Source organism: Onychomys torridus, chromosome 3, assembly GCF_903995425.1.
Source record: "Onychomys torridus chromosome 3, mOncTor1.1, whole genome shotgun sequence".
Taxonomy (NCBI): Eukaryota; Metazoa; Chordata; class Mammalia; order Rodentia; family Cricetidae; genus Onychomys; species Onychomys torridus.
Genome location: NC_050445.1, coordinates 69,489,184 through 69,511,277, shown reverse-complemented (window position 1 = coordinate 69,511,277; position 22,094 = coordinate 69,489,184). Strand labels below are relative to the sequence as shown.

Sequence of the window (22,094 nt, the reverse complement as noted above, 5' to 3'; positions counted from 1 at the left end):
CTTGAGGCTGGAGAGATGGCTCATTGGTTAAGAGCATTAGCTGCTCTTCCAGAGAACCTGGGTTTGATTCTAAATACCCACATGTTGACTCACAACAGTTTGTAACTCTAGCTCCAGGGGCACTGATGCTCTCTTCTGTCCTCTGCAGGCACCAGGCACACCTGTGGTGCACAGACATACATGTAGGTAAAATACCCGTACACATAAAGCAACACCAATGCATTTTAGAAAACAAAGTAGCCTTAATGTCAGTGGTGCTGCGGTTCTGTGTGGACCAGCTCTTAAGTACCCTGATGTGGCCAGTGGCAGCTTCCAGGTATGCTACTGAGTGAACTGTCTCAGAGGTAGACCAGATGAACAAATTAACCCTTAGGCTGCACAGAGTGAGAGTCCAGAGACATAGGTTAGCACATGTAGAATAGGGAGTAGATGGGAGAGGGACCGGGCTGCACCAGCTCATTCTGACATAGGTGAGCACATGTAGAATAGGGAGTAGACGGGAGAGGGACCGGGCTGCACCAGCTCATTCTGACATAGGTGAGCACATGTAGAATAGGGAGTAGACGGGAGAGGGACCACACCAGCTCATTCTGACATAGGTGAGCACATGTAGAATAGGGAGTAGACGGGAGAGGGGCCGCACCAGCTCATTCTGAGGCCTGCAGTGGTCCATATGCTACTTCTGTCACTGCTGCATCTGCCTTCCCTACTGATAGTTCTCTACAAGGTCCGGAACTGACCTAAAAAGAAGAGAAAGACTACTGTTCCTTGTTGTCTGCGACAGTTGTTCTTTCAGTTACGGGACAAGTCAATAGATAGATGGCATCCTGTGAATTCTGCCCACATGTAACACAGTTTGCCTATTACCTACTCATCCATACTTAAAATCTATCAAAAGTTCACACACACACACAACACACATGTTCAGGCTCAAGTTTATTCATCTAACACAACTGAATATTAACTGAAAATTCAATTATAGTTGCCTTGGAATTTCTAATAAGAAGATAATAAATGTCTTTATACTTTAATTCATTTTTTAGTTTTTTTTTTTTTTTTTTTAATCTTCAACATAAAACCTAGCACATCCTAGCTGGTTCTCACATAAAGCAAATGGGAAAATGTGTTCCAGGAATGGGCTGATGTCTCAGTGAATAAGAGCACTTGTGCTGCCAGCATGAGGACCTGAGTTTGAACCCCAGCACTCACATGAAAAGCCAGGATGGCTGTATATTCCTGTAGCAGGGCAGAGAAAAGTAGATCCCAGGAGTTCACTGGCCAGCACTAGGCATTTTGCCAATACTAGGCAAAATGATTAGCTTCATGCACCTGACACACACAAACTCACTCTCTCTCTCTCTCTCTCTCTCTCTCTCTCTCTCTCTCTCTCACACACACACACACACACACATACACACACACACACTCATACGTAAGAGGGGGAGGGAAATAGGAATATGTATTTTCTAAAGTAAATGACACGTGGACTTTAGTCTCCTGAGTGGAAGTGTAGGTATAGACTCTACAGCATGACAGGCATGCATTTATGTAGCACTTGCTTGCACATTTACTTTCCATTTCAAACAACTGTAGGCATGGTGCTCAGGATGGGTCATGTGCTCAGAAGTTTACAATTGGGACAATTTTGGCTTGATGACTCATAAAACATTTTTTAGAAGACTTTTAAAAAATTGACTCAATGTGTATAAATAGAGTGGCGTTAAAAATTTATAGCCTCAAGTATTCTTTTTAGTTATTCATGATAATTTTATTTATATTTTAGTGCTTTAAAAAATTCTAAAGACTTTTTGGACCTGGAAAAATGGCTCAGTGGGAAAAGATTTGGCTGTACAAGTACCACAAGTACAAGATTGTCTGTAACCCCAACTCTGGGATGAAGAGACATATAGTGATATTTTATTTGTATTGAAATGTGATTTTATTTGTATGTCAATAAAGTTGCCTTAAGGTCAGAGCAAGCCAGAGCAGAAGCCGAGCAGTAGTGGGGCACGCCTTTAATCCCAGCACTTGGGAGGCAGAGCTAGGCGGATCTCTGTGTGTTCAAGGACACAGCCAGCATGGCAGACACACGCCTTTAATCTCAATACCAACCATAGACGACCTGGAGGTCTGTACAAACAGGCAGTGACAAGAAGGTCATGTGGCTGGGTTTACAACCAATGAGAAAACAGAACAGAAAGTCTTTAAATAGACAGGACGCACAGAAGTAGGTCTCTTGCAGAGAGGAAGAACGGCAGAAGCAGTGAAGGGTAAGGTTTTCCGCTTTTGCTCTGACCTCGTGGTTTTTAACTCTGCAATCGGTTCTGTGTTTCTTATTTAACAAGCAGGATACATCTACAGAGACAGGTAGTTTGTGACCTGCCTAAAAGACATACCCACCAGCACAAGAGTGGCACAAAAGTTAGGAGGATAACCAACCATTTAAACATTGGATTTAAGGCAAGTTCAATGAGATGGAATCCATCCCTGACACTGTTAATGAAGCCAAGAACCTAAGCCTAGATAGGCCATGGACCTATCTAGTAAACCTACTAGTACTATTCTGGTAAAGGTACATAGCAATAAAATGACTCCTATTGATATATTGCTAAACCCATTGCTCGGCCCTCATCAGAGGAGCTGCTTCTTGCAGTAGATGATAGTTGACACAGATAACTGGACAACATACACAGTGAGAGTCTTTGGAGCACTCAGCCCTAAATGGGGTATCTTTATCATTCCCTTCCTCTCAATGCTTAGGGGTCTACAGAGAAAAGTGAAGAGATTGTAAAAGGCAGAAGTAATGGGTGACTTCAGGGCAACAGTGTTCTCCAGACAACAGGACTGATGCACATATGAACTCACAGAGATTGCCACAGTGTGCATATGGCTTGTACAAGTTCTAGCCAGACAAAATCCCAGTCCTGAGAACAGGAAATGGATGTAAAGTCCTACTTCTAACCAGAAGCTGTCTGAATTGATAGCTGCTGGGAGAGGGAAAAACAAACAGTTCATTGCTGAGTGAGATTGGTGATTATTTTTCTCCTCTTGTAGCATGTATAAATACCTTCCAGCACCGCGAAGCTAGTCAGAAGGGGTAAAGCTTCTAGTAAAGCCAAGCTCAATTTATCCGTGTTCAATGACATGCATATGCGCTGTCTTCAGCAATAGGTTGTAGAGGGTAGCCAATAGCGTTGGCAATATTCTGTGATTTTTTTTAGGGGTGCTTATGGACTCCTTTGACAATGACTGCAAGAGTTGTAACCCATTCCTGGTACTGGGGATTTTATCTGGTGACATGTGATGTCTATTTGAATCATTCTTTCCCCCATTGTATGTAACTCCATTTAAATTCATTTTATACAGGTGTATATTTTAGGAAGCTTCTACAGTAGGTTTTCTTAGCAAGATGGTGCAGCAGTTAAGAGCACTGACTGCTCTTGTAAAGGACCCGATTCAATTCCCGGCACCCACATTGTGGGTCACAACCATCTCTGACTTCAGTTTCCTAGTGTCTTATGTTCTCTTCTGGCCTCTGTGGGCACTGAATGCATGTGGTACACAGACATGCATTTCAGTAAAACACCAATACACATTAAATAACTAAATAGATAAATATCTAATTAGATGAGCATCCAATCATAGCGGAGGGTTGTCCAGGAGAGTTTAGGAAAGAATAGCTTCAAAATGTTGATGATGTTTTCTCTCCATTTCTTTGTTTTTGTTAGTGTGTGTGTGTGTGTGTGTGTGTGTGTGTGTGTGTGTGTGTGTGTAGGTAGATGTGCTGCTTGAGTGTCAGTGTGCCTGTGGAGGTCAGAGGACAACTTGGAAGAGGTAGTTATCCCCTTCCACTCTGTGAGTCCCGGGGACTGAAGTTAGGTTGTCAGGCTTGGCAGCAAGTGTCTACCTGCTGCACCATTATGGCAGCCCCCTTTTCCCATTCCCTTTCATTTTCTTTTCTTTTTTTCTTTCTTTTGTGTGTGTGTGCATAACACGTGAGATATGGGTAGCAAATTAAAACTTTCTGGTAGAAAGCTGTAGTAAAAAAATAAGACTAAAATATCTTTTAAAAACAGTGGGTTTGCTATGGTTTCCTAACCCCAATGCTGATGGGGAAATGGGCTCTGCTCAGCCATGGGATAGCAGGTGATAAGGCCATTCCGTTTTGTCTGTTTCCGTTAGGAGCACTAGCTGTCTAGCATTATTCCCTCCCTCCCTCCCTCCCTCCCTCCCTCCCTCCCTCCCTCCCTCTTTCCCTCCTTCCTCTTTCCTTCTCGGTAAAGTATCGATTTTTTTTTTAAAAAATCTGAATGAAAGAATTGTTAAAGCAGGTATGTGTGAACTTGATGCGAGTTTTCCAATGTGATGAATATGCAAAGCCATTTTTCTTTTCCCCTGAAGCAGTGGGGATCAAACCAGGGCCTGGAGTGTGCTTGGCGCCTGGCTTCTGTTACTGACTGTCTTTGCAGCACTGCCCTCTTTAACTGCCCTTTCTCTTCTGCCATTGCAGTGAGCTGCTGTCCTCCGGTTATATAGAGAGGCACATTGAACACGGAGGCAAGGCCGTGGAAAACAAAGTAAGTGAAAGTTCCCTTCCTTTGAAACACCGAGTTTGGGACCCAGGCCTTTGTATTTGCTGGACCTGCATTCTGCCAACTGAGCTGTGTTCCGTAAACAAAAATTGTCCCTGATTTCAAGAATGCCAGGAGCTCAGTCTCTCCAAGGGCTCTGCTCACTTGTGCAGAACTTCTGCTTGTGGAAAGTCAAGTGTAGTGCATTCGATTTGGGGTGTGCATATGAATGTGAGCAGAGGATACATTCGTATGAAAAATGTAACTGCTGCTTTGGTAAATCTTTAAAACTGTAATTGTAATTTAAAATATTTTAAAATGTAATACTAAGACAGATGTACATAAAACCGTGTATGGATTGATGACTTGTTAACAGTAGGTGCCTGTGACTTCCATCCTGTTCAAGCTTGGTCAGCCAGCCCACCTGGGGCTTTGTACAGCCAAGCCCCGCCTCCTCCGCCTGCAGAGACCCCTGTAAAGACCTCCCTCACTGGGAGGCTGTCCTTTTAGCACTGTGATTTATAGTTTCATTATCAAAGCACGTGGCTCTTTAGTTTAATTTTGTCTATTTATACTTTCAGTGTCTCAAAATTTATTCTATCTTTTGTCCTCATAGTTTACCTGTTGAAGAAATGAGATTGTTTGTCTTACGCAGTTTCTAATAGTCTGGAGTTTAGTGTTGATTGCAATTTTATATTTAGAGCAAGTAAAATCCACCTTAGTGATGATCTTTAACAGATAATCACTTAGAACCTTTAGGGCCTTGAGAGTCTTTTAGGTTTTGTTGAATGTGGTTTTATCTTGCACAACCCTGGTTTTAAAGTTCTTTTATAGCTATTTTTATACCTTTCCCCTCCAAGGTTATAAAAAGCCTTTATGGACAAAAGAGATACATATTTTTATTCTTTTAATATGACAAAAATTCATCTTTAACTTTTATGTGTTTTTGATTCATTGAAAACGAAGCTCCAGGAGCTATGGAGGTAGTTCACCAAGCAACATGTCTACTGTACAAATGTGAGGGCCTGAGTTCTGGTCCCCATCAGCTGTGTGAGAAGCCAGGCTGGAGGCACCCTCCTGAAATCCCATCAGTGGGGAGGCAGAGATGAGATGGAGGATTCGTGGGGCTGGTTGGCCAGCCAGGCTTAACCAAATTGTTCAGCTCGATGTTCATTGAGTCTCAGACTTGGTCTCATAAAAACTAAGGTGAAAAGTGATTTTAGAAGATCCTGATGTTAGCCTCTGGGCTTTATATGCACAGGTACACATGTGAATGTAGATGAGTGTCATATACATGTGCACATACATAAGCATATAAACCCTTCACTTAAAAATAAAAATGAAATTCTAAATGTAACCCTGTCTTTAAAGTAAGCTTTTTTGTGTTTGATGTGAATTTTCTTATTTTTTTATGTCTAGACCTGTGTTCCAGTTAAGTTGTTTCCTTTATAAATAGTGATGATAGCTACTATTTGAGTATCTATTGTATGTCAGAGACATTAGATTCTCTGCCTTGTGATCAATGCAACATTCCTTGGAGATATGTTTTATCTCCTTTTTGTAAGGGGATACAAGTAAGACTCGCTGGAGTTTTAAATTCTGCCTAAGACAGATTATGAAGTGACAGCATTGGAATTTAAGCCCCAGATCATCCAATATTAATTCATATAGACGTTAAAAGAATTGTATATATGTGTGTACATATTTTCCCGTATTTTTGTTTTTTTTGAGAAAGGGACTCATTCCTGTAGTCTGGGCCAGCCTCAAATTCGCATCAATCCTCCTGCCTCAGCCTTCTAAGAGCTCAAATTACTGGCATGAGCCACCATACCTGGCACCAAAAAATTGAAAGCATTTACTCATTAGAATATAGTAGGAATAGAGTTTTCAATTTTGAGTGTGGAGAATAGCAACTTTGGATTTGAAAGAGAGGAAAGCTGAAGAAATGAATAATGAGAGCAGATTCGAAACCATACAGTTTGCTGTTTTTAAGTTAGAGTTTGTTGTTTCTGTTTTTGGTTTTTGTTTGGTTTCTTTGAGGGGGTGTGGTCTTAGAACTGAACTGAATCTTGGTATTCTGGATAACTGAAATTTCCAGTTACTTAGCCACAATATTCAATACTAATAAGGATAATAACTAACATTTACTGCTGATGATTTGGTTGTACACAAACTTGTGTGTGTTCCACCCTCCAAGTGGTCTGTTATCATCAATATAACTGTTTTCCTGCTTTACAGAGAGCTTACATAGCTGCAATGTGAGCCTAGATTACCCAACTTCATGGCCAAGCCTTCTACTGGAGATCATCTACTGGATAGATTATAATTCATAAAATAGGAGAGTTAAATGAAAAGTTAAAATGGATTTTATTAGTCTTTTTTATGCATGTGTAATTGGTTTTGGAGGTTTCTAATAATAGTAGCAATACATTATTGCCTTTAATCCATAAACGAAAGTGGTATCTGAAGACCTGTAGGTTTTCTCTCAGCTTGGGTTAAACTGACTTTGTTTAGTTTTTCTTGATTGTCAGTTGCTTTTGGGCAATGCTGGTGACACACCTGCTTTCTTTTCATCATGTGATCATCTTGGGAAAATAACCCTAGCACAAGTTTTTGAATACTAAGTGACGAAAATCATTTTCATGTGCCAGAAACTTGTACCAGTGGGTGAGGGGACAGATTTCCTTAGGCTCAAAAATCGAAGTAAGCATTGCTGTGGAGATGTGACTTATCTGCCACTAATGAAAGATCATGGCCATTCACTAGCATTATTAGTTCTGATAGTATTTTTGTTAAATTGTTTTATCTCTGATGATAATAACCAAAACAATGGCCAATGAGCATCTATTTTAGTAGCTCAAGTTATTAGTAAATATAATTATTTCAATTCACCTTTGTTAGATTTCTCGACAGTAAAGTTAGGCGTGTTGAGAAATCTAACTCATCTAAATCTACTTATTGATTTGGTACATCTGATTTTCTCCAGAAATCATTGCTTCAGAGTCTAATTGGGTTCTCAGTGGCAGGGGAAAGATGGATAAGAACACAAAGGAGTATGGGTCAAGGTTAAAGTCTGGAATGGGTTAAAGGATTGAAGAAAGTGCTGTGTGGTGGGGAGCAGGTGTCAGAGGAGAAAGTGCTTAATGGGAAGAGAGGCTACATGATATTAGAGGAGCCTTTTACACTGATGAAATGTACTGTAATTTCATTAAAAATATTTTAAGGCAAACTCAAATGGCCCATTTTTCTGGAAACAGAAAGGGAAGTTGATATAGAAGCAAAGAGAAAGCCTGGGTTTTCTAATCTTTCCTCCATAAGAGTTTGAGAGCTATGAAAAATTCTTGTGTGTGTGTGTGTGTGTGTGTGTGTGTGTGTGTGTGTGTGTTTGTGTGTGTTTGTGCGCGTGCGCACATTCCCATGCCAGAGTGCATGTTTGGAGGTCAGAAGATGACCTATAGGAAGGAACAGTTTTTTCACTCCACCATCTAGGGTCGTGGGGATTGAACTCAGGTAAACAGTCTTAGCAGCAAATGCCTTTATCTGTAGAGCCATCTTGCTGTCCCACCATGAACTGCTTCCTCCTTGGCATAATACCATTTTCCTGATCATTTGGTTTTCTTTAACGAATATGTCAATAACGGGAAAAATGATACTATAAGGACAGTTGTAAGAAATCATTCGGGAAAAAGTGTAATGTGGTGACTGTTAGGGCAACAGATATTTTCCTAACTTTGTATTTCCCAAGCAGCATCAATAGAAAACTGCCTGTGATCTGTATTGCGCTTAAGTTTCTCTTGTCTCCTTTTCTAAATTCCTCTCCAAGAAGCACAATTACTAACCTTCAAGCAATTCAAAAGCTTCCAGTGTGCTGAAGGAATAGTTTTTGTTATATACCTTGAGGTGTTTTATTTGTAAAAAAAAAAAAAAAAGCCCAAAAAACATTGACAAATAATTCTGTAGTGTGATGAAATGTTGTAGACTTCGTTCTTAAGTCAAGCACAATCAGTTCCCATTAGTGACAGAATTTGGTTCATCTATGATGTCATTGTTTAGTGATTGCATTCTCGTATTTCTACTTTTTTTTTTTTTTTAATGACAGGACCTTTAGTTCATGTATCCTTTTATATGCAACTAAAATTTTACTCAAATTGTTTCATAAACTGAATAGTACAAAAAATACTTGAATTGTTTCGCTTACATTCCAAGAAGTATAAAATTAGCTGCTAAATAGTCAGTACATCTAATAAATATATTTGTTACAGCAGAAAAGATGAAAAAATGTAGTTGACTGATTTTTACTCTTTTGAGGGGCCCACCACTCAGCTTCCAAATAAATCACATGGAGACTTATTCTTACTTATGAATGCCTGGCCTTAACTTGGCTTCTTTCTAGCCAGCTTTTCTTAAATTATCCCATGTACCTTTTACCTCTAGGCTTTTGTCTTTGTCTATTTCTCTATTTCTTTCTTTACTTCTTACTTCATGGCTTGCTCTGTAGCTGGGTGGCTGGCCGCTCTCCTCTTCCTTTCTTCCTTTTCTTGTTTCTTGATCTTCCCATACTTCTCCTAGTTATTCTCTCTGCCTACAGCCCTGCCTATCCTTTCTCCTGTCTAGCTATTGACCGTTCAGCTCTTTATTGGACCAATCAGATGTTTTAGACAGGCAAAGTAACACAGCTTCACAGAGTTAAACAAAAGCAACACACCTTACATCATTAAACAAATATTCTACAGCATAAACAAATGTAACACATCTTTAACTAATATTCAACAACACACAGAAGTCAATCTGCTTTTGCTTATCTTGGACATTGAGTTTCCTTATTGATTCTCAAAACTTCTTTAACCCTGCAGAATTCTAGTAAGCCATTAAGTGGGAAAAAACCTGGGCTTTGATGTGCAGTGAATTTTGCTGAATGTATTAGAGCAGAGCCATCCTCGCCATTGTGTCAATTGTAAATTGGAAGCAGACACCTGTCTTCTTCTCAGGCAGCTTTTTAGGGCATGCTTGATTGTGGAAGCTACCCTTGAAATGCAAGGCAAGCAGCAGCTGCTGTTGCTGAGCAATCCATACCAGGCTGTTCTCTTCCTCCTTCCTTTCCCCTCCCCTCCCCTCCCCTCCCCTCCCCTCCCCTCCCCTCCCCTCCCCTCCTCTTCCCCTCTTTTCCTCCTCTCATCTCTTTCAGGCTTTACTGAGTAGCTCAGGCTGGCCTTGAACTCAGTTATCTTGACACATCTTCTTGAGAATGCTTCCATGCCTAGATTACTAGACCATTTTCTGCGTATTCTTTGTTTTTGTTTTTGTTTTTAAGAAGAACTCAGCAGCAGCCCTCCTTTTCCAAGATGCCCCTCTTACTTACAAGTTTATTTTATATTTGAGACACATGGTTTTTGTCTGGAATTCTAAATTCCAGCGACTCTTGGATATTACTTAGTTACCTTAAGAGTCGCTGAGTCATATGGGCTGGGGAGATGATTTGAGAAAGGAATAAAAAATGGATCTATTTATAGAAGCTGTTACTTAAGCTCAAATCCTGCTGTGTGGTGATAGTGAGGCCTCCATCCAAGTGAAAGGAATTCAGTGCTGTGCATTTTAAGGCTGGCTGGTAGGGAATGGCAACTGAAGATCTTCGGTCCTTGGAGATGTTCTATCCACTGAGCCATATACCCAGCTCTGGAGCATAAGTTCTTTAGCAGAGTGTAAGTGTGCAAAGTGTAAATAATGATGACAAATAATTCATGAAGCAATGATCGGGCTATTTGGCAAGTGCAGCTACCAGGTGTGACTCTGTAGTTACATTTTTTTTTTTTTTTTTTAGCTGCATTTTCTGGGAAATTTAGGTTAAGCACTGTCAGCACTAAGCTTGAATGCTGAGAACAGAACCTTTATTGCAGGATAGAAGGCAAGTTCAGGTGTGGGGGACCTAAGTCATGACATGCACATTGACATGCCCTCCTAAGTTCTCTTTGCCAGAATAGAAACACTTCAGATTATATTGATACAGGCATGATATGTGTCTCAATTACGTTTCTATTGCTGTGAAAAGACACCAATCAAGGCAACTTATAAGAGAAACCATTTAATTGGGGACTTGCTTACATTCAGAGGGTGAATGCAAGATCATTCAGGGAAGCATGGCATCAGGGAGGCCTGGTGCTGGAGCAGTGGCAGAGAGCTCACATCTGATCATGAGCAGAGGCAGAGAGAGGGCGGATGGAGAGCTAACTGGGAGTGGTATGGGCTTTTGAAATCTCAAAGCTCACTCCCCAGTTGACATACCTCCTCCAACAAAGTCATATCTCCTAATACTTCCAAAAACAATTCCATCAAGTTCAGAACAAAGCATTCAAATATATGAGGGGGCTATTCTTATTCAAACCACCACAGTATGGTTTTACATCAGTCATAACTAAGGTACTACAACTAAATACAATTTTAGAATAAGGTTACTTAGAAAACATTCTTCTGAAGACATACTTAAAGTTAACCAGTTAATAAAATTAGAATGATTTAAATATTTGTGTTTGTTTATACTTCTTTGTCATAGGTGAATTTGATTATCAGATGTGAGTAGACTAGCTTTAAATTCTATTATTTTTATTTTACTTTATTATTTTATTTGAGACAGAGTCTCACTATGTACCTTGGCTAGCCTAGAACTCACTATATTGATAAGGCTGGCTTCAAACTCCTAAAGATCTAATAGCTTCTGTCTCCTTAGTGCTGGCATCAAAGGTCCCACCATGCTATTATTTTGTTTTTTTTAAGCCTGGGTCTTACTGTGTGGCAAAATTAGCCTTTAATAATCTTTCCTCCTGCCTCTGCCTCCTAACGCTGGAATTTTAGGCATGCTCCACCATGTTCCAACTTAATTAATTCTTTTTTTTTTTTTTTTGGTTTTCTGAGACAGGGTTTCCCTGTGTAGCTTTGCGCCTTTCCGTGGAGCCCACTTGGTAGCCCAGGCTGGCCTTGAACACACAGAGATCTGGGATTAAAGGTGTGTGCCACCATCACCCGGCCCAACTTAATTAATTCTATTATACTTTAATCATTATTCTTTAACTACTGACATCATTTTTAAAAGTATTACAATAATTTTATTGGTTCTTTGAGAAGGCCATGCAATATATTTTAGTTGCATTCACCCTCTACTTGTCTTTCTAAGTACTTCCAGATCCACCATCAACCTTCTTACCCACCCCCCAACTTTGTGCCCTTTTTTTTAATGTGCCATGTCAAATTTCTGTTGCTCATACATTCAGTGGTTGTGAGGCCATCCAATAGAGCATGATCAACTTACCAGGGGCCTCACCTTTTAAGAAAACCAATTCTCCCTTTAGAAGTCATCAACTGTTAATAGCGCCTTCATTAGGAGTGGAGGCTCCTGGACTCCTCCTCCTCTGTGCTAGACTGTTAACTGGCTTGATCTCATGGAGGTCGTGTGCAGGCAACCACAGCTGCTGTGAGTTAATGAATACAGTGGGCCTGTCATCCAGAGGATACTGTTTAATTCTGGTCTCTGCTGGCTCTTACAGTCTTTCTGTGCCCTCTTTTTCAATGACCCCTGTGCTTTGGGTGGGAATGGGGCATGATATTATTGGCCCATTGTTGTGGAATATTTGTTTAATTATGTAAAGATGTGTTTCTGTTTCAGCTTGCCTGGCTAAGGCACCAGACTGAGCTAATAAAAAGCTGAACAGCCAATAGTGAGGGAGGAAGTATAGGTGGGACTTCCAGTCAGGGAGAGTAAGTAGGGGGAGAAATTTAGGCTCCAGAGAAGAGGAAGGGAAAAAAAGAGATGCCAAGGGCCAGCCAGATATGAAGGAAGCAGGAAAGCAGGACATACAGAATGAAAGAAAGGTAAAAAGCCCCAAAGCGAAATGTAGATGAACAGAAACAGGTTAAATTAATCTAAAAGAGCTAGTGGAACAAGCCTGAGCTACGGCTGAGCATTGATAACTAATAATAAGTCTCTGTGTCCTTATTTGGGAGCTGGTTGGTGGCCCAGAGAAAATGCCAGCTATAGCTCATTTGTGGCCGACATACCACTGACACTTACTCTCCACACTTTGATCAGTTTGTATTATAACAACGATCAATTGCACAAAGAAAATTTCCTGGTAAGGACTAAGCACTACACCCGTCTATGGGCATAGAGATAAAAATTTAGACAGCAGTTGAATGCTGTGTGCATTTAGCAAAATAATTGTAAGTTTATCCCTGGCATCTGTGTTCTCTTCAACTATGGGTTCTTGGCAAGAGTTACAATACCAGGCATGCATTTCCTTTTGTGGAACAGGTCTTAAACCAAGCAAAGAATTGTTGGTTAACCCAATAGCATCCATGCCCTTATTGTACCCATGAGTGTATTGCTGTGCAGGTTGTTATTGTAATTCACTGGGTTCACAGCTGGGTTAGTCTGTTCAAGATTTTTTGGCTCATCGACCTATGTGGCACCTTCCACTTTTAGGAAATCTACCCATCAGGGAAGAAGCTTCCTGGCCAGTACCAACTTTCTTTGTGTCCTATGGCCAAAGTGTGTAGTGGCTTCAGCAATACGGTCTTATCATCAAGTTCTGGTGGACAACAAGGACAGTAGCAATGGCCTGTATTGTTTGGGCACTGTGTGGGACAACTATTACCAACAACTTTAGCAGAGAGCCTTCATCTGGCACTGGGCTTTTCACTTGGTAATCTGAAGGTTCTGGGAGCTGCATTATCCCCTGTATGGGATAAGTTTAATTCAAGTCACTCCTATGAATACTTACATATTCAGGGAGCATATAAATTAGTACGTTTCCATATGGCTTTTAAAAAACATTCTTATTAGTTATCCCTTCCCCAACATCCTTTCTGCTGTACTCTCTTATCCTTGTCCTCATGTAAACCTCCCTCCCCATTCAAAGTTGTTGTTGTTGTTTTGTTGCTTTGTTTTTTGAGACAGGGTTTCTCTATGGAGCCCTGTCTGTCCTGGAATTCTATTTATAGACCTGGCTGGCCTCAAACTCAGAGATCACCTGCCTCTTTCTCCCAAGTGCTAGGATTAAAGGTGTGCACCACCACCTGGCTTCCTTTAAAAAGTTGTTTTTAATTGTTAATATTAAAATGTAATCACTCTATATTCTCCTTTCCTCCCTTGATCCCTTCCCTGCTCTCTATCAAGTACTTCCTCCCCCTTTATCATGACAAGGCCTCACTGTGTAACTCATAATAACCTGGACCTCACTGGCCCAGTGTTTGGCTGTGGATCTCTGCATCTGCTTCCATCAGTTACTGGATGAAGGTTCTATGATGACAATTAGGGTAGTCACCAATCTGATTATAGGGGAAGGCTAGTTCAGGCACCCTCTCCACTATTGCTAGGAGTCAACATGGGGTCACCCTTGTGGATTCCTGGGAATTTCCCTAGCACCAGTTTTCTCCTTATCTCCATGATGTCTCACTCTATGAAGGTATCTCTTTCATTGCTCTCCCTCTCCATCCCTCCCCCAACTCATCCATCTATCCCTCATGTTCCTATCCCTCATCTCCTCCCTCCTATTTCCCCCTTCCAATTTTACCCAGGAGATCTTAACTATTTCCCCTTTCTGGGGTGCTCCATGCCTGGCTCTCTTAGGTTCTCCTTTTTACCTAGCTTCTCTGGGGCTGTGGATTGTAGTCTGATTATCCTTTGCTTTGCATCTAATATCCACTTATGAGTGAGTACATACTGTCTTTCTGGATCTGGGTTACCTCATTCAGGATGATTTTTTTTTTTTTCTAGTTCCATCCATTTGCCTACAAATTTAATGATGTCATTGGTTTTTTATTTGTATGTTTGTTTGTTTTTTTTTCCACAGAGTAATGCTCCATTGTGCAAATGTACCACATTTTCTTTATCCATTCTTCAGTTGAAGGGCATCTAGATTGTTTCCAGGTTCTTATTATTACAAATAATGCTGCTATGAACATAGTTGAGCATGTGTCCTTGTGATGTGATTGAGCATCCCTTCGGTATATGCTCAAGAGTGGTATTGTAGGGTCTTGAGGTAGATTGATTCCCAATTTTCTGAGAAACTGTCAAGCTGATTTCCAAAGTGGCTATACAAGTTTGCACTCCCACCAGCAGTGGAAGAGTGTTCTCCCTACTCCACATCCTCTCCAACATAAACTGTCCTCAGTGTTTTTTATCTTAGCCATTCTGACAGGTGTAAGATGGTATCTCAGAGTCATTTTGATTTGTATTGGCCTGATGACTAAGGATATTGAGCAGTTTCTTAAATGTCTTTTGGCCATTTGAGATTCTCCTGTTGAGAATTCTCTGTTAAGCTCTGTAGCCCATTTTTTAATTGTATTGTTGGGGTATTTTGATGTCTAGTTTCTTGTGTTTTTTATATATTTTGGAGATCAGCCCTTTGTCAGATGTGGAGTTGGTGATTTTTTGACTTTTATAAAGTTAAGGCATTCCTAAAGTATATGGGCTGATTTATTTCGTCAGTCCCTCTTTCAATCCCATGTCTCTTAGCAGATGTTGTTTGCTTATTAACAGCCAAAAAATTCAAAATCAATACAATAGCACACAGGACCCAGACTCCCTGTGTATTTCCCATCTTACGTGTCTCATTGTTTTATATATATATCTTTACTTCTCTCTTTAAAGAATTTATTTTTAAACTATTCATTTTTTTCCTATGACTATATCCTTTTTCTTTTCCTAAGCCTACACACATTGTTGAACACATTGTAACCTGTTTAGAGGTTTTTTTCAGTCTGGACCTCTTTTATTGCATATCTTTTTGTGTTTTTGACCCCATGAGCAAACTTTAGACTCCTAAGATTCACCTCGATCCTCTGGGTGGGTTTCTTGGCTGGCTCTGCCTGCTTCTAGGCTTGTGAAAGCAAAGCTGTAAATTTAGCTCAGTGCCCGGTTGGAGTTAGATGACCAGGAACTGAATTCATCCTTCCTAGAGCTCTAGAATGCCGATGCTTGCACTGTGGCAGGCACTTTTACTTCGTTTTTGTTCTTACTTAATGTGCTGGCTGCTCGAGGGCTCACCGACAGGCAGAAACTCTTACAGGAGCCATATCCTCTTTTTTCTTTCTTTTTAAAAGCTTTCTCGGGACCTACAGGGAAATTTTAGCCCCGCATTGGGCACCAAGTGTTGTTTTTCCTTATAACTGTGACTGCCTTTTAAGCAAGAACTGTCCTACTTAGAGATTGCAACTCTGCTGCTACCAGCAGCTGTTTGGCAGCAAGGGCCGCAGTCTGAGGGGATTCTGTACCCTCAGGCACTGACTCTTTCAAAGCTACTAAGAGAACTTATCTAAACTTAAGATTTAGAGGTTGAGATGGAACTTTGCTTGCTCAGAGAGGCTGACTAGCAATTAGCTAACCTCCCTTTGCTGGTGTCTTTCAAAACCCCAGCATCCTTCTCTCAGCCCCCACTTAAAAAACCCTTGCTACACATGGTTCCTCTTTACCACTTCCTGTCAGCTACTTGTTGACCCAGCCTCCTGCTCACAGGTTAATTTTTATTTAATCAAACAAATGTAACACGTCTTTACATTGTTAACAAAAGCAGTAAGAAAAATTTGCAACAAACTTTAAAATAAATATTCCACAATAAATCACTCTGTAATTGCAGGTGGGGCCAGCACTGAAAACTTTGCTCTATTCGTCCTGTGGTTCTGAACTGATGCTCGTTTTAAAACACTTTTGCTTAAACTAGTGAGTTGACCTAGAAAGAAAACTCAGTTTTTTCTGTTACTGATGCAAAAACCATGGTATTTCCAAAGGTATTTTAAATCCTCAATAAAAGTAAACGTGGACTAAACAGTTTTGACGATTAGTGTGCTAGAATTTTGGGGCACTGATTTTGTTTGCTCATAATTACTCTGTAATGGTATCCAATAGAAAGAGTTACTTTAATTAGCTTTCTATTAATTCAGACTTCAAGCTAAGTCTTATTTTAGGGGAAAGTATGAGGCCAGTTGTTTAATGTTTTATGGGAGAGTTAATGGCTTTTCCTGACTAATACAGATCCATTGTGATCCTTTAATGTCTAATAGTCCTCTCCTGTAAATTAACACTTGTTTTCAATGGCATTAAAATGTATGGTGATTGGGCCAGATGTGGTGGAGGATGCCTTAAATCCCAGCACCAGAGCATAGCAGGTAGATCTCTGAATTTGGGCCAGCCTGGCCTACAAAGTGGGTTCCAGATCATACAGGGCTACATAGCGAGACCTTGTTAGAAAGAAAAAAAAAAAAAAAAAAGAGTGTGTTTTTGTTTTACATTCCCCAGATTTTGTACTTTATAAATTACTACTTATATTTTTATGATGCTCATGTTACTACTACAGAGTTCCTATCTTTATAATATTGACTTCTTAGAATATACGTTGACCTGATAAATAATACTGGTAACTGGGCTGAGGAATGTTAAAAGAACTCACCAGAGTTGAAGTACTAACAAGAACAAGTATTTCCTATGTATTGGACACTAGTGGACTCATTTCACATATATATTAAGCAATCTTTCCTTTGTTATCTTCAGTTTACATAGGAAGAAACTGGAGCCCAGAAGGTTGAACTTACTGGCCCAAGAATTTGGAGCCAAGAAATCTGGTACTGGAATTTGGGTTTCCACGCACCACAGTCTAGGGCTCTCTGGAAACAATCAAAATAGCAGAGGAATTAAAATGTAAATCTTTTTATTCCAACACTTCAGTGACATCTCCTTTGGCAGTTGTATTTAGTAAGCCATAATGTGGAGATGTTTTCAGTTCAAGTGAATCTCAATTACTCCAATAGAAAATTTCCATTCTTTCAAAGAAGACCAATCCCCTCCAGAGGGTGTCCTCTATTCCCAACCATTTGTTCTTGCAGTTATTTTTAGTTCCTCTTTATTCTCTATAGAAGTTAAACTGTGCATGGTTCAGTACAGGGGACATAGTGGCTTCCGAGCCATTATGTCTGAAATATGTTCCTGCCTTGCACATGGCAAACACATGCTCCGTTCTCATGCCTGTCTTGTGCTTACATATAGGTTTATCTGCATCTGGAGGAAATATGAAATTTTATGAGCAAGAGTAATGAAGCTTAAACATATCATCATCTTACCAAAAACTTGAAGAGATTTGATTATAACTTCTCAAAAGTCATTAAAATGTCCACCCCCTCCCTCTTCCTTCTTTTCCACACACAAAGGAGCTACACAAATCTAATAAACAGGGAAAATGTTTAGTCTGCCCGCACATATGCATTAACTGCTCACTATTCCAGGTCTTTCTGCTGTGTTTTTTGTCTACTACCAGGCATTTGTGTATTTCCCATCTCCTCTGTGGACTCAATGGGGTGTGCATTTCCTCCCTGGCAGACTTATGCAAACATATGCTCCTCTACCATATTGCAATCAGTGTGGTTCAGGAAGGTCTTGGATTTCATGATTTGATTCTCTTTGAATTATAGGAAAAAATTCTTTGGGGAATAAGTAAATTTCCTTTCTCTTTGGACCGAAGGTTGCTCTAGGTCCATCATCATGTATAATGCATCACCTGCCTTAATGGACTTATAAAGATTATGAGTCGTCTTAACTCTGTAGCCTAAAGAAAATCTATTGGCCCCTTACCAGTTGATAATGGTCAGGCATCCTAGTTCTGGGAGTACAGGAAACTGAAGTGACAGCTGCTGTCCCCTTGAGTTCTGTCCCCAAGCTTTGCTTGTAAGCTGTGTAGTAGAAAGTCCCTCTTATTTTCTCTCTAGTGTGATGTTTCTGTTTGCCCACTTAAGTATCCAAAGAATTGTGCCATTTGTTAATAAAATCTTATCTGTAGATATGGATAATATTAATTAAGAGCTTATCTTTTAAAACGTTTTCAGCCAAAAAATTATTTTAAAAAATGAAAGTGGCACTAATTATGTCTTGTGTACAGAACTAACAACAGTAAAAGTGTTTCTGTTTCCATTTTGAAACCAACCTTTCCATTATAAAATGCCTTTTCAAATCTACTTTTGGCAATTTCTTTTCGTATCCGTATTAGTGTGATTATAATCAAGCAGAAAGTTTTCCTAGTAGCTTAAAACACGCTCACGCGTGCACATGTAGACACACACACAAATTACTCCCTTGGTGTTATTCCAAGATATAATTATTTTCTTGCTCATTATTAAAAGTCTTTGCTTTCCAGTGAGTGTTACTATAAAAATAAAAATATGTAGTAAAGACCCTAGGCGTTGAGTGGTTTGAATGGTAATGGACATTTTAGATAGTAACATATTGGGGGTCCAGTTGATATTTTTCACAGAAGTCTTGCATTAATGGAGTTAGAAAGGAATTAGATGCAGGTAATTAGACTTGATAATTGTGACAGGAAACTCAAAGCTCAGCTGTAGAGGTTTAGAGGCTAGAACACTAACATGGGGAATTTATGGCAGAGTAGAAAGAAAGAAGCCCAATTTCTCAGATACACCATTTGTTTGCAATCCTAACTCGTTCAGTAAACGTGAAGAGAGTGCTTGCTGCGGGTCATGCGCACAGCTACAGCTGCATGTCGTACCTAATGCAGTTCTTGCCCTTGTGAAGTGTGTCTCTAAGGAGTTACAGAGACCCTTTAACTATTTACCCCCCAGTGCATGCATATTCTATAACCAGTAAGTTAAAGACGCGCACACTGCTGTTAGAGCACTTAGAGTAGGCTTGATCTGTGTTCAGGACCCTCCTGGAGCTTGACAGGCGAGTCCTCTCGCATTGAGCCAGGCTTCAGCTCCACAGCACTCTTCATGGAACAATACTAACGCTGAGGTTTGCATAATAAATATTTGGCAGATGATATGGGAACAGAACCTTCTCTGGTATGTCCAGTATGTTCCCAGCCCCGAGGCCTTGATGCGGGATCTTGTACCAAGTGAACAGAAAGAAACTAGAAGGGTGGACAGTGGAGAATGGCTCAAGTGGACCAGGAGGAGGGTGTGCATATGGATCCACATGTCTGCTACTCTTCTTGCAACCATCGTTATAGCGGCAGCGTGTCTGCAGCTGACACTGGGATGCTGAGTGCTAGCTTGAGCATTCCAAGGTTTTCCACACCAGAGCACTTTGGATAAGGTCTGTTTTCAAGGTCACGCTACCTTTCTCACTAAGTAAAAATTTTGAAATGTCTTCAGTAGTGTTAGCAGATGATACCTCAAGGCAGATCTGTAGTTTGGAAACAGAAAAGCTTCAGTGTTATGAATATTGTTAGGGCTGGGTGGACTCAGCTTCCAAAAGTACCAGTGAGAATCTGAGGCCTTAGACTTACTGATGGATGCCTGTCTGTTTCATTCTCCTTTTCCGGCAAACTGGAGGAAGCACAGAGGGAAGTAAAACCATTAAGGTAGTGCAGGGCTCAGAAGCAAGGCAAAGAGCCGTGTGAGGAGGACCGCTGGCCACATCTGTGGTGGCCTTTGCCCATTCCAAGTCTGCTTACGACACAGCCAGTGGGTCGGCCGTGATCCTTCACTTTGCTCTCTGTGTGTTCAGAGTTTGGCACAGCATGCATGTCTAGAACACATGCTAGTCCATGTTCACAGATGATAAAGTAAGGAATGGACTCGTCCGTGTGCTAGAAGTGTGGCGGTCTCTTGTGACCTCCAGTAGTGCAGATGGAAAAGTCCGATTTGACAGGTCGGGTGGGGGGGTGGATATATTATTTTCCCGCTATAAAGATGTGCGATGACTGTGAACAGGATCAGTTAGTGAGCCATCTGTTCACCCTTGTAAGTTCACCCTCTTTCCCGAGACTGGCTCATGTTCATATTTTATAGAACACGTGTTGGTCTATTTTAAATTTCAACCTATAAATTATAACTGTTCCACTTGTGATAAATTTTCTATAATTTTAAGGTATTTAAATCAAAATTATATCAGATATTTTTTAAAGATATTTGTGTGTGTGTGTGTGTGTGTGCGCGCGCATGTGTGTGGTATGATACCTGTAGTGCATATGTTGTGTGGTATGTGTGGTGGTGGTTGTGTGTGTGTGTGTGGTGCATATGTTGTGAGGTGTATGTTGTGGCATGTATGGTGTGTGTGTGGTGTGTGTATGGTGCATATCTTATGAGGTGTATATGGTGGTGTGTATGGTGTGTGTGGGGGGAGGTAGTGGGATAGAAGCCAGCACTTTGTCATGTGACATGTGTTCTTCCATTTGAGCTCCATTCCTGGCACCTTCACCAAATCTGTGATCCCTAATGTCTACTTTTCTTGAATCATTGTGTCTCCTACTTCAGTTTTGTCTTACTGAATTATCCTTTGTTCTTTTGTTTGATGAGTCATGTTAGCTTGGTGTATTTTTACAATATTTTCTTTACCAGTGTTTACTTCCCAATAATTCCTTCTCTTCTCTTTGTGATTCCCTTCTACTTAAAAATTTTAAAAAAGGGGTTGGGGATTTAGCTCAGTGGTAGAGCACTTGCCTAGCAAGCGCAAGGCCCTGGGTTCAGTCCTCAGCTCCGGAAAAACAAAAAGGAACAACAACAACAAAAAAAACCAAAACAAAACAAAACAAAATTTAAAAAAATTCCACAGCAGACTCAGTAGTATATACCTGTAATTCTAGCACTCTAGAGGCAGAGGCAGGAAGATTCCTGCAAATGTGAGGCCAACCTAGTCTACCTAGCAAGTTCCAGGCTAGCCTGGGCTACTTAGTGAGACCTTATCTCATAAAAACAAAACAACAATAACGAAATTCCCTTGTTCCTCATGTGACTCATTGAATTTAATGTCTAACTTAATAAACACCAATGTCCTTTTAGTCCCTATATGCAAACACCCAGCATTGAACTGTGTAAAATCTCTCTTCTTGTTTTTTTTTCTCTAAGTTTTTTTTGAACTTAGCTTAGGAAAGCCTCTACTTAGTCCCCGAGTGTTGATATAACAGGAATTCACCTGGAAAGCGCAGCTAAAATGGACTCCTAAGCTGTATCTAGCAACATCCTGGGGTGTTGGCTACATATATTAGATTACTTATGTGCTTTTATTTGACTCATAAATTATTTATATCTTTAGAAGTAACTTTCAATTGTTTAAAATTTTTACATTTAGCGTGTTTTAAAGTTCTGATCATGTTTTTGTTGGTTTGAGATTTTATCCCTTTGTGGTAAGTGCAGTCTACATGATATTGATTTTTTAGAAGTTGGCCGATAATTGAAAAAAATAGATTGGTACTCTTTGAGTTTCCAAAATAGCCTGTAAATCATTGACCAGGAAAGTGCTCTGGTTCAACTGCCCCCTTCCTTTGAAAAGAAAATAGCAACAGAAAGATGAACAATCTACTCCCCTCCCTTCCCTTCCCTTCCCTTTATTGTTTGTAAGAAAACAGTAACAAAAATTGTATTCTTCCTTTATTTTAGAGATAACAAGTAAATTTTCTCTTGCTATGTGTGTTCTTATCATCTTGTTCATATTTAAATGTCCAGTATAGCATAGGTTTCAGGTAATATGTATCTTTTATGTTAAAAGCTCCAAGTAGAGTAACCCATTTAAATTTTATTATTTATAAAAAT

At 40.1% G+C, this 22,094-nt stretch overlaps 1 protein-coding gene across 1 annotated transcript in view; it reads left to right on the top strand.

Annotated features, from left to right (window-relative positions):
- Positions 1–245: 245 nt before the first annotated feature.
- Adam22 (ADAM metallopeptidase domain 22) overlaps positions 246–22,094 on the top strand; it is a 119,240-nt gene continuing 97,391 nt past the window's right edge. Inside the window, exons 1-2 of the mRNA XM_036181869.1 lie at positions 246–316; positions 4,511–4,577. Of these exons, the coding sequence (XP_036037762.1) occupies positions 246–316; positions 4,511–4,577 (138 nt within the window). The remainder of the gene's footprint in view (positions 317–4,510; positions 4,578–22,094) is intronic.